The 12,404-nt window shown below is 40.2% G+C and overlaps 1 protein-coding gene across 2 annotated transcripts in view; it reads right to left on the bottom strand.

Annotated features, from left to right (window-relative positions):
• Positions 1–1,912: 1,912 nt before the first annotated feature.
• LOC115809771 (echinoderm microtubule-associated protein-like 6) overlaps positions 1,913–12,404 on the bottom strand; it is a 45,022-nt gene continuing 34,530 nt past the window's right edge. For both annotated transcript variants that reach the window (XM_030771581.1, XM_030771580.1), the window contains 14 exons: positions 11,203–11,281; positions 8,742–8,871; positions 8,529–8,627; positions 6,677–6,850; positions 5,922–6,130; positions 5,539–5,696; positions 5,266–5,380; positions 4,299–4,487; positions 3,732–3,904; positions 3,308–3,470; positions 2,660–2,763; positions 2,404–2,557; positions 2,161–2,261; positions 1,913–1,937 (listed from right to left, as the gene is read on the bottom strand). In XM_030771581.1, coding sequence (XP_030627441.1) covers positions 1,913–1,937; positions 2,161–2,261; positions 2,404–2,557; positions 2,660–2,763; positions 3,308–3,470; positions 3,732–3,904; positions 4,299–4,487; positions 5,266–5,380; positions 5,539–5,696; positions 5,922–6,130; positions 6,677–6,850; positions 8,529–8,627; positions 8,742–8,871; positions 11,203–11,281 — 1,873 coding nt within the window. The remainder of the gene's footprint in view (positions 1,938–2,160; positions 2,262–2,403; positions 2,558–2,659; positions 2,764–3,307; positions 3,471–3,731; positions 3,905–4,298; positions 4,488–5,265; positions 5,381–5,538; positions 5,697–5,921; positions 6,131–6,676; positions 6,851–8,528; positions 8,628–8,741; positions 8,872–11,202; positions 11,282–12,404) is intronic.

Below are 12,404 nucleotides of genomic sequence, written 5' to 3'. Positions count from 1 at the left end.
TTTATTTAATATGTATTCCATTTCATACGTCCATTTCATATATAGCATATTTAAGCAGATACTGTCACACATTCATGATCAGTTATATGTCTGGTATAAAAAAGAAAAAAATGATTGTCATTCGTACAGTAAATTCTTGTCACACACAGACCATCTGATTTTAAAAAATAAACTCATGCATTAAGCAGTTTCATTGAATTTACATTATGGTACAAATAACTTAAACTAAATCAACGTATGTGATTAATGGCTAGAAAACAGAACGCGGGATGAACAGATGAGCATTGAGCACAAACAGTGATATTTTGAATGTATTGCTGCCACACTGATGAAGTTAAGGTTACAGTGATGCCGAAGTACAAGCAGAAAACAGGAAGGCAAGGCTCAAAAGTCCAATGACAAAAACTGAAGAAACAAAGACTATTCCACAGTTTCACAAAGCTAGCTTTAAAAAAAAGTGAAAATGATCAGCCAGAAAACTCACAAAACAGATTTTTAAACAGCACCACCCAAAAATGTCCCACTTGGTTAACTAGTCAGCAGTCCATTTCAATGCAGCTTTGAGAATTTCTTTAAACTTTTGGAGTAAGACTGCATAGTCAGCTTTGGTGTTTAAAGAACACAGCTCTCTCCCTTTGTTAAAGTTTTTAAAAAAAAAAAAAAAAAAAAACATTCCATGGCCAGCTCACACCAATGGGTATTCTCAAATTAACCCTTCACAGCCTGATCTGACGGAGACAACACGCATTAACAAAACACAGCTCCTCGAGCTCTACACAGAGATTCAGATTCAAGTCATCTTACTGTGATTTTTTTTATTGATTTTGATTGAAACCATGAATTTTCAATGTGTTTTTAAATGTAATTTACTTTACCCTCAACATAATCTTTTATTTTATTTCGCCAATAAGCAGTGACCTCTCAGGTTTTTTTTTTTTTTTCTGGAATGAGAAAACAAATTTTAGATTTCTGTTTGAATAATTTTCCTCCATGTTTCCAGAAAGTAAACGATTGACTCTCCAATTCGAACAATTTGGCTGTGCCCAAAGTTTTTTGAATTATGTGCCTTAAAGCCTAAATAATTCCCTTTTAAATAAATTTACATTAGATTAAAAGACTGTTGAAAGCACATGGTCTGGTATGCAATCCAGTCGAGTCTTTTGCTAATAAATGAAGCTGAAATATTACATGCATTAAATCACTAATAATCACTCACATTACTGTGAATTGTCATGAACAACGATGAAGTCATACATAAAGGAAGATTGTGAAAAAATGCATAGTTAACATGTATTACCACTGACAGACTCGAAACTTCACAATTGAATAGCACCATAAGTTTACAAAACAGAACAAAACAAACTGAAAAAGTAAAAACACTAATAAAGGCACTTATGTTTTGTGATGGTAAACCGATAAGAGCTATCTTGTGTGGTGGCTTGAAAAAAAGAAAAAAAAAAAAGGAACATTACACTCAGTTGGTATAAATGCTTTGATTAGAAAATAAACATACATATGTCGTGGTAATCTGTACCCCACTTGACTTGAATTGAAACAGATTACATTGTAAACAGAAGTAACAATTACTTCTTACGAGGCTTTCATAAATACTCCAGATTTTGATGGACGTATCAAGCTGGAGAAATATCTGCTTCACTGTGGTCTAATTTATGTGATAGTTATGCCAGCTCTGCTAATATCTATTACATATTTTTTCCCCCAAAAGGTTTGAAAAGCTTTAATGAAAAGAGAATTAGAATAACCCAACACTGAATCCACGCCCCATTTTTAACACTGCCTCTAATCAGCCTTTTTCATACCATTGAGAAAAAGAGTTGCAGCATGTTTAGCAGGTTGCTAGGGACCATAGACTTTCACTTTGGGAGATCCCGGTTTCTTCGTATATGGTCTGTTAGAGGCATTTCCACACAAACACGCTGAGAGGGAGAGAAAAAAGAGCATTTCAATAAAATAGTGCAAAAACATAAATATAATTGTTTTTATCAAGCTTCAGCAGAATGACATCCAGCAAGAAGGATATACAACCTATCAAACTTCCTTTTCATGAGAACAAATTCTTTATAAAATCTAGATTATTTAGAATGATATTTAATATTTTAATTTGTTAAAGAGAGTCTTTTCAGTTTAGTTCCACTGTACCTGCAATCATCTCCTCCAGTGCTGATCACGTGCTTGTCATCATGGGAAAATCTTACGTTGGTCACATGAGCAGAATGTCCGAAGTACCGCTTATGTTTGGCCTGCAGAGAATCCAGGGAAATCCCCACCCAAATTTTTACGTTTTTCTCAGCCTCAGTTATTATTTTGTCATTCTATTTTTGATATTATTATAATGTACTTGTCATTAGCTATGTAACTTTTTCATTGGACACGATCACTTACAAATTTCTCAGGGCAGGGAAAATCAAAGAGTTTGACCAGTCCAAAGTCGTCTCCCGTGACAACATTCAGGCCAGAATGTGAGACGCAGGCACAGTTGACATCAGCTTTGTCTGCATTCCTCGGCCAAATTCCCAAAACTTCATCTCCAAGGATGCTGAAAAACAAAAATGAAAAGTTAAAGCTCTGAAGAGTACTTCAAATATAATCCATCAAAAGCCATAAGGCATTTATACAAACAGGTAAAATTATGCTGTACCTTGTCCATGTGGCCCAGGTTATCCTATCGATAAGCGACTGTTCTGTCACCAACTTTCCTGAGGGCACTTCGTGCACCTGACGCTTATAGGCACCTGTGGACACCTGCAGAATCACAGCCATGAATGCATCAGCTGCACTAATGCAATCTATGAACAACAAAGCAAAAAACTGGACAATTTATTTTCTCAGGAAAACAACTTTATCTCTCTTAAGTCTTAAGTCTGCTTCTAAGAGAAAGAGATTCAGCATTTTAAAAATGTTATCCCAAAAATATGAAGAAAAACATGTTGAACTAAAAGAGTTAAATTCGATATAATCAGGAAACAGTAACATTTGTACTGTAAAAGTCTGCAAGACAGTTTTCTGCCAGCTGCTAATGTGAAAGGGCTTCCCTGCTATAAATAGTGTTGTCCTGTCACGTATGCATCCATCTAAAAACAAGCCCCACTCAACATGTTACGTAATACAGGTCTATGTGTCTATCAGTGAATCGAATCAAAGAATTTCCATGTCATACAAAAAGGAAATCTATATTCCTCCAATAGCTAAATTTGCCATATGCCCAAATAGGATGCCAGGGCATTGCTCTATTCTTGCATCTTGAATTGACCATTTATGCAAGTAATGGCACATCTTTCATTTCTACCTCAATGTATTTGCTGTCTGCTGAGAAGTCCATCTGGATGACGAAACTGGGAATGTCCTTGCAGTAGCCAATGCGGTTGAGGGAGGGTCCCTGTGTCAGATCATACAGATCCACTGTGCACTCCACCGAGCCAACCGCCAAAAGATGCTTATCCGGACTGAACCTAACAACAACAAACCGCTTTATTAAAACCCTCTCATCTCCCTAAACTTAAAAGGATTCAGAAAGGGACTTGCTGGCTTTTTTTAAAGATATGATTAAGAAGTCCCCTTATTCCTGAGGTTCATAATGTGCTCTGTTATCTTATTAAAAACCTATTCTTAGTTTATAAGAGACAGGCTGCGGCCAAGAGATGAGGATCATCAGAGGTGTTTAGAGTATAAACTCTGGGCTATTCCGGTCTTAGCAGTATGCTCTGTTTTACCGAATGTCCTGTATGGCCGAGCTTCTGTCACGCTTCTTGCCCCACATCTTCAGCGAGTTTGTGAGGAGAATGATAAACTCTCCATTTTTCATGCCCACGGACACCATCTCTCCATCGGGGCTGTAGCTCGCACATTTGGCTGGATGACCCAGGCTTACTTTATTCAACAGTTTCTGTTGAGAGACAAGTCAAAGCAGTCAGTCTGTAAGTGTTGGGGAAAAAAAATAGTTCTTTCCTCATTGCTTCCTCTCTTAGCCCCCAAAAAATAAGGTAAATGGTTTTGCGCGGAATGGAAGGAAGTCAATTATATGTTAAAAAAAAAAAAAAGGACAGGAAAGCAGTCAGAGGGATTTTAACAAACACAAAGGAGTCTCTCATGACAAATATTTAGAGTGGGAGATGTATGCAACAGACCGGCCTGTTTAAATATCCAGCAAACATCTATGAAATGAGTCTCACCATGTAAGATATTTACCTTAATCATTAGACTAGTATCTCTGGGATATTAAACATTGGTCTAGGTCATCATGGTTATTTTAAAATGTTGCTGTGTGGATGTTTATTGACCTTGTCCACCAGGTCCCATATCCGAATGGTTCCATCATCACTGGCAGAGATGAAAATGTCTTTGCTGGGGTGTGTCGCCAGACCCCAGATCTCTCCTTTCATGTGCCCATTTATCAGGATGTTAGAGGCAGCGTTCTTCTCTCCAACTTCAATGATCTCTCCATCTTTGGTTCCAACCAAGATTTTACCCTTAAACAGCAGAGCAAAACATTCAACACTGAGCCATCACAGAAATTAATGGTCAGTATGCACATGTCAAAAAGTGTCAGAAATTTCACATTCCGTGATATAGTGATGCCTAATGACTAATACTTCTGCTTAACACTATACACTACTTTTCTACCAACTAAATCATACTTTTTTACAATACTGTGGGGGAAAGCAAATGAATAAATAAGACACAAACTACCCATACATTTTTGCTACCACATTCACATTACCTTTTTTTTTTAACCCTTATTATCTTTACAATTTTTCTTTCAGTTGACAGAGAGCTTGTAGAACGGGAAGGAGAGTAAGAGATATTTAATAAAAACACACAGCACAACTGTCCTCAAGGGGAAAAGAAAACATTTAATGCTTTTTAAAGTATTTTAATGCACAACGCCTCTCAGCCCTGCTCCTGGAGAGCCACAGTTCTGCACATTTCAGGTGTAATTTCATCTTGATAGGTCTTGCTAATCAGCTGATGAGTTGTATGAGGTGTCAGAGAAGTGGGGGGGGGGGGGGGTCTAAAATATACAGTGCCTTCAGGAGCAGGATGGGGAAATACTGTTCTTGTATATGATAACCTTGGAAACAACCTGGAATATTCAAACTGTAAAAATGTACAGAAGTTCTTCATAGACTTGAAAACATGTTGACACAGCCTAACACAAACTGGTATCATTCCAAAAAGTCTCAATGCCAAGTACTTTTTTAAAAAAATGGTGGCAGAGAGTGTGCAAGCAGGATGCACAATACTGACCTTTCCCCGACAGACAGATCTGACACACTCAACCATCTGACCCGTCTCCAGCTGGAAAGCCCGACAACGCTTCATCTCCTGATCCCACAGTTTTACCGCACCTCCTTCTTTTGTCCTGGAGCACACAAACACACACACACACACACACACACACACAAATACATTTATAGAACAAGCACTTAAATAACAGTTCATTGAATTAACATAAATATCTCGCTGAATCTCTAAGCAGTTGTGCTATGTGTCTTTATTCAAGCAGTGGGTCTAACTCACGGTCTTTCCTTCCCTCCAGTGACAATAAGCCCATCTCTCAGCGTAGTGTACATGGTAAACACCGGTCCAGTGTGAGCTTTGGCAACCACTCTCACCAGATGGTGATCCCTCCAAACATACACATCCCCGTTTATGGCACCCGTGAACGTCAGGTTATTCTAGGAAGACAAATGTTCCAGAAACACCTGATCAGTCAGAAGACAGCTTCCAATTAACAGTACTTAAGATTTCAGTTATTTTCTAAAAACTTTCATGGGATAGCATTTTCAATATCTGCTGAAATGACCAAGTCAGGTGATAGAAAGCCTAAAAACTGGTCTTTCAGTTCTGTTACAAAATATGTTGGACGAAGGCAGTGCTGTTAGTATCCATTGTGTACTTACAGCACCAAAAGCCACAGACAGCATGGTCTGCATTCTGGCATCTTCCACTGACCCCACAACACCTTTCTTATACATCAGAGAGCCTCCTGCTAGTGTCCAAAACTTAATATGTTTGATCCCCACCGAGACAAACTGGGAGTCTGAGTCTGGCCGAAACTCCACAACAAAGATGCGTTCAGTGTGGCCCCCTTTACTGGTCACTTTGGCCCCTGGAACATTGGGTACAGAGAGAGAGAGAGTGAGGACTGTAAGCAGATAGAGAGCTGAGGCTGAGGGCTAATGTGTTCTAATAACATAACAGCTCTTCTAGTTCTGAACAGGTCATTAAGAAACAAGCCACTCTAGTGTCAAGACTATAAACCTTCAAAGCCTAAAAAACAGCAAATTCTGCAATGTAACATTAACTCTGAGAGTGTTTATATAAGGAGTACAAAACTCAGGCTCTCAAGTCTATGACTCCTGGTGGATTTTGTTTCCTCCAACCAAGTCTCTGAAAAGTTGTGGAGTTTACATGCGTCTCAGGTAGAAAAATCTGCCTCTGATTATGTGGTCCTATGAGGTGTGTTAGTATCCCTTTGGATTCATGTCTGATAACATCAACACCAGCAGAGTCTGAAATTCACTATATGCGTCTTTCATACTCGTGCAACCCAGTGTTAGAGGTAATAAAATGCAATCTAGACGGTTTCTCTTGAATCTGTGTAAGATATGTCTGTTTCAGGGCCTTCCATCTCTATGCTATTAGAACAGCTTACCCTCCTGCCAACGCCACACCGTGATGGTGTGCTCTGGATCCACCCCCACAGAGAGCAGCAGTTTGCCTGTGGCACTGAAGTTGACATAGCCGACACCCTTCCCGTGGGAGCAGCGCAGGATGGACAGAGTTTGTTTGCTCATGGCATCCCATACGTGGATACAGGGAGTAGTCCCTGGAAGAGAACAAGAAACACACACATCTTCATAATGAGGCAGAGAATTACACTAAGACACTGAAAAGAGTAAACAGCATACACAGGTGAAAACACATTACCACTGTCAGACCAATTCAAAACAAAGGAGGTTTTCCACAAAGGAAGATTTTTCAGTTAGCCAGGTAATTTGAGCCAAAAGTGTCCAATAGAACTGTGCCTTAGGTGTACTCCAGTTGGAACATTTTTACTTTTGGCTAACGTTACATGACCGAGAACCAGAAAACTGAGAAAACCTGCTTCATGGAAAACCCCCCCAGTCGGGTGCAGCTCCACAAGAAACAAATACTGTACAATCCAAGTAGGATACAGTGGTGGGATAAAGCAAAACACCACAATATGAACCGTACCGTGAACACTGTGACTGACTACTGTTACAGTGCAGTACACTACCAATGAAGAAACGACAAAAACATAACAGCCTGCAATCAGCACAAACTGGACCTGATAATTTAACATACTACATAAAAGATCAAGGTGAACATACAGCTGTACAGACTATTTGAAGGACTGGGGCACTTTCCAATACATTTACTCCTTAACCTTGTGTTCTAAAGTTACTAAAAGAGAGTTCGAATCCAGGATTGAATATGTTGAAACAATGTAACACCACATGAATGACTTAGAGAGACTTTATCATTGTTTCCATCATGCAGTAAGATTAGTGGCCTGGTGTAGAAGGACACAAGGAAAGAAAGCACTGAAATGTAATTGGACAGGGTCAGTCGTTCAAATACAGCAAATGAACACTTGCCCCCAGTTTGGTACACGAATGTGAACGAACATTATACTGAGTGAAAGATAAAAAAAAAAAGCAACTGTACAGAGCTAAAAGTCCACTGCTTCACGAAACCTAACAGTAACATAAAGTATAGAAACCTAACAGTAACATAAGGTATAGAAACCTAACAGTAATATAAAGTATAAAAACCTAACAGTAACATAAGGTATAGAAACCTAACAGTAACATAAAGTATAGAAACCTAACAGTAATATAAAGTATGGAAATACAGTGTAAGAATTTTGGAAAATACTGTATATATTGTATATATATATAATACTGTATATATTTGAAAATACTGTTTGAATACTTTAAATCATATTTGAGTGTTGTGTTCTTCAACCAGTTAAAATAAATGACAGTTAAAAGATAAAACTATAAAGAAACATCCAACACAAAAGCAAACTTTAAGCTCTGCAGTGTGAATGAACAGATCCACGCCCAAATCCCTGATGAAGATCCACAGACTCACACAGATGAGGAAGAGGAGGGTGAGGATCTCCGTGGTCTTACCTGGCAGTTCAGTCACATCGCCTGTGTTGTGTGTGCAATGAGAAAATGAAGCAGCAAAAGAACAGAAGCTGCTATGAGTCATCTCTCTGATGACATCGCTCAGGAGAACGAAATGAGCGGCCAGAGAAATGCCACCGAACGCAGCACTCGAGAACCACATGCAGAGCCAAAAAAAAAAAAAAAAAATGCCACTACTAAAATGTTAAGTGTTTATTTGACACTCACATTCTCATAATTTCTATCATGCATCAACTCATGCCTGAATTACGCATGTAATATGTACACATTCCTTTTATAAGCCTGCACTCACTCACTCACACGCACAGACACACACACAGCACTTACCAATCTGTCCGGTGGCGATGACATTTTTGTATTTAGGATGTTGATTGACAGTTAAACAGAGAATGTCGTCGGTGTGCTCCAGGTAGAAACTCTGTGTGCCTTGGGAGAGACAACAGTTTTTCTCTTACCGAAACTGGACAGAATTTCATCAAAAAAGAAAACTCAGGTGTAATACAAGTACAAGGCAGCGTTTTGAGGCATTCTGCAGTGTACCTGTGGTGAGGCTGTGAACCAAAGCAGTGGCAGCAGTATGGAAGACGATGTCAGCACCGTCATTGAGGTAGTGAAGATTGTTTCGACAATCAAATCCTCTGAACCCAAACACATGGTCCAACACCAGGTCCTGAAACATACATACAAACAGTAGGTGATTTGTTATTTTTAAACAGGGGGGCTGGCCCAATGGCCAGCAGGGGGGATGGCCCAATGGTCACTGACTCTATAGAGTATATAGGCGGGATGGCAGGTTAACAAGGGGGATGCATTTTGGTCTTTTTTCTAACAAGGGGGATGGCATCCCCCCTCATCGCCTACTGCATACAAGACCAATAGTTCTTTTCATGATCGTGATTTATGAAACTGGGACTCACTAAGTATCCATGCTTGTCCTCCAGCAGTCGCCTACCACCAAGACTGTCAGAGTTTGGTCTCAAGAGGCCATGGAGGTCTGTACAGGGCTGTTTTAACTCCATGAACTAGTATGTATTCTACAGTTTACATAGCGTGGACATAGATGGGCTAGCAGACTGTGTCTCTGACAACATCAGTTTCTGTAAAGACAATACAATGCCCACCAAGATGGTTCACTGCTTTTCCAATAACAGATTGTGGATTATCAGAAGCATTAAACTCCCTCTGAACAACAAGAAGTGGGCTTTTATTACAAGGGACAGGGATGAGCTCAATTGTAAACAGAGAGAGCTTAGGAAAAGGATACATAGAAGAAGAAAGTGGAGGACAAACTGTGGCAGAGATCTGTGGTAGAACATAACGTCTGCAGCAGTATGACGTCCATCACTGGCCTCAAACAGCCAGGGCCCAGGATGGAGGAAAGGTGTGAGAGAACAAATGAGTCAAACCAGTTTTTTACAGGTTTGACTCAGGAGCTCCCTCGCAGCCCCTGCTGACCAACAACTTTTCTGCCGCTGCCAACCTGCTTGTCCTCCACCCTCACACCACTGCCTTCCTCCCTGCAATTCACCCTCATGCCTCTGGTCACTCGTCAACACACAGAGGATGATACAGCAAAAACCAAGGACACCCCTCATCTCACACCAGCATATCAATAACCATCAGCCAGGTGAAGAGGGAGCTTTGATTGTTTCAATCCAGGCAAGGCTAGTGGCCTGGAAAGGTTTGGTCTCAGAGTCATAAAAGGATGTGCTGGCCAGATTGCAGGTACTCCAGCACCAACAACCTCTCCTACAACCTGTTTGAAGGACCGAGGAGGGCCTGTTCCCTTGAAAACCACCTGCATTATTCCAGTGTCCAAAAATAGCTGCCCCAGCACTCTCAACGACAACAGACCAAGGGCACTAATATTGCATATCGCAAAGACCTTCGAGAGGCTGATTCTGCAACACCTGGGCACCTAACGAAGGACGAACTAGATCCTCAGCAGTTTGTCAACTAGGTACACATAGGAGCAGAGGATGTCACCATCCACCTACTCCACTGAGTCTATATCCACCCTGATGACTCTTCAACTGTGGCCTGAATTAGCAATGATTATGAGCAGGACTACCTGAATCTAGTGAAGAGCCTCACTGAATGGTGCAACTACAACAACCTAAAGCTCAGCAAGGCCAAGAAGCTGATGGTGGACTTCCAGTGAAGCAGGAAGCCACTGACACCTGCCACCATCCAGGGTGAGGAGGTTTAGCTGGTGGAGACATACATACTCCTAGGTGTGCACTTGAACAATAAACTGGACGAGTCGCAAAATACCAAGGCAGTCTACAGGTTGTGACAGAGCAGGATGTTTATTCCTGAGGAAGCTAAGGACCTTTAACGTACGCAACAAGCTCCTCTTTTACCAGTCCGTCGTAGCCAGTGAACTTTTCTTTGCTGTAGTGTGCAGGAAAGGTAGGGTTAAGACTGCTGAAGCCAACAAGTTGAACAAGCTAGTGAAGAAAGCCAAATCTGTTGTTGGGCTTCAAACTGGACAGTTTGGGAGTGGTTGCAGAGAGGGGAATGAGGGGAAAGATCAACTCCATCCTGAATGACCTCAGCCCTCCCTTCTACCATGAGCTGAGGCAGCACACCCTGTGATTTCAACCCCAGCTTCAGTCAGCTGTGACCCACCCACCTTACCAATATATTAAATCTCCTCTTCCAACATTCATACTGGACCACACAGACTTTTCATCATATGTTAACTTACACACCTGAATAAACACATGGTGACTTTATTCACATGGCCACTTTTCACAGGGTCAATTTATGATTTGTTTTGTCACTTACATACTTACTTGCTTGCTTTTGACATGTTTACTGTTTTTATGTGGTCATTTTTTCATTATATGTTTACCTTCTTTTTCCTTCTCTCTGCACTGTACTATTAATTTTTGCACCGGACATTTTCCTGCAACAAAGTGAATTTGCCCAAGGGATTAAGGAAGTGCCATCTTATTTTATTTTATCTTAAATCTATCCCTGATAAAGAGATACAGACCTCCACCAACTTCCTCTTCTTAGAAATGTTGTTCTTCTGCAGTTTCTCTGGCAGGGGAGCAGCTCGACTGACAGGAGGTCTATGGGAATAATACAAGTAACTACTTTTGCAACAACATGCACAACAAACAAACATTGTCACCTGAAACCCACAAGGCCTACAACTGTGTTACCGTGCACAAATACTCATCTAACACCTTAGCATATACAGTATTATTATTGTGGAGTTATTCAGACAACAAAGAAATATAGATGATAGAAAAATAAAAACCAGATTCTCCTGTAGGATGATGTTTTGAGATATAAGTAATACAATCTAGTACATGTTCATGAAAGGAACAGAAATAAAACCTGGTGTAAAAGAAGAGAAGTAAAAGCTGATCTGACTCCTAATAATTCCATACTGATCACATGTGTAAACACACACATACGATGAAGCATCGAGGAATCTAATTCCACAACGAAAACACCACAGCAATGGGAGGATGTTACACATTTATGACAGTGTGTAAAAGAACGATATTTTCCATCATGCCCTGTCTCTACCACTGTTATTCTTTTACCTGATCTGTTTAATTTTCTCCCAAAAATCACCATTATACCTCACTGACTGGGCTCAGGTCTGTTCTCAGCGAGTTATTCTTTCATAACTCAGAGAGAACTGAATTGGAATCTTAACCTTCCTGTCCTTGTCATCTACGTCATCAGCTGCTTTCAGTACGGTTCACAAGGCTGCTTCTATTAAATGTGTCAGAGTGGAAAGTGTGTGGGGGAAAAAATGTCAAAGTTGGCAGAATGAGAAAGAGCCAAAGTGAAAAGCAGTGATGATAGCACTCATAAACTCCACCCAAAGTAAACACAATGAATTTCTTCTTGGGTCTTCGGCATGTCTTGTAAGAACACCACCAAAGAAACAAAAAAAAAGAAGAAGAAGAAGAAGAAAAACAATATTGCATTAAGCTATTGCATGTATAATCTCACACACACACACACACACACGCAGAAGGAGAAAAGTCAGGTTGCCAGTGGTACAGACTAAAGAGAAAAGGATGTAAAATGAAGCTATGTCATGATGAAGGCATATCAGTAATGCAGTGTGTCAGTGGTTATGGTGTGAAAGTGCAGTCTTATCAGGCAAAAAGCAAGATCCAAAGTCTCTGGTAAAGCACTAGCCCAATCAGTACACATCAGTACAATATGGCA

This window comes from Chanos chanos, chromosome 4 (assembly GCF_902362185.1).
Source record: "Chanos chanos chromosome 4, fChaCha1.1, whole genome shotgun sequence".
NCBI lineage: Eukaryota > Metazoa > Chordata > Actinopteri > Gonorynchiformes > Chanidae > Chanos > Chanos chanos.
This window is presented reverse-complemented; position numbering and strand designations above follow the sequence as displayed.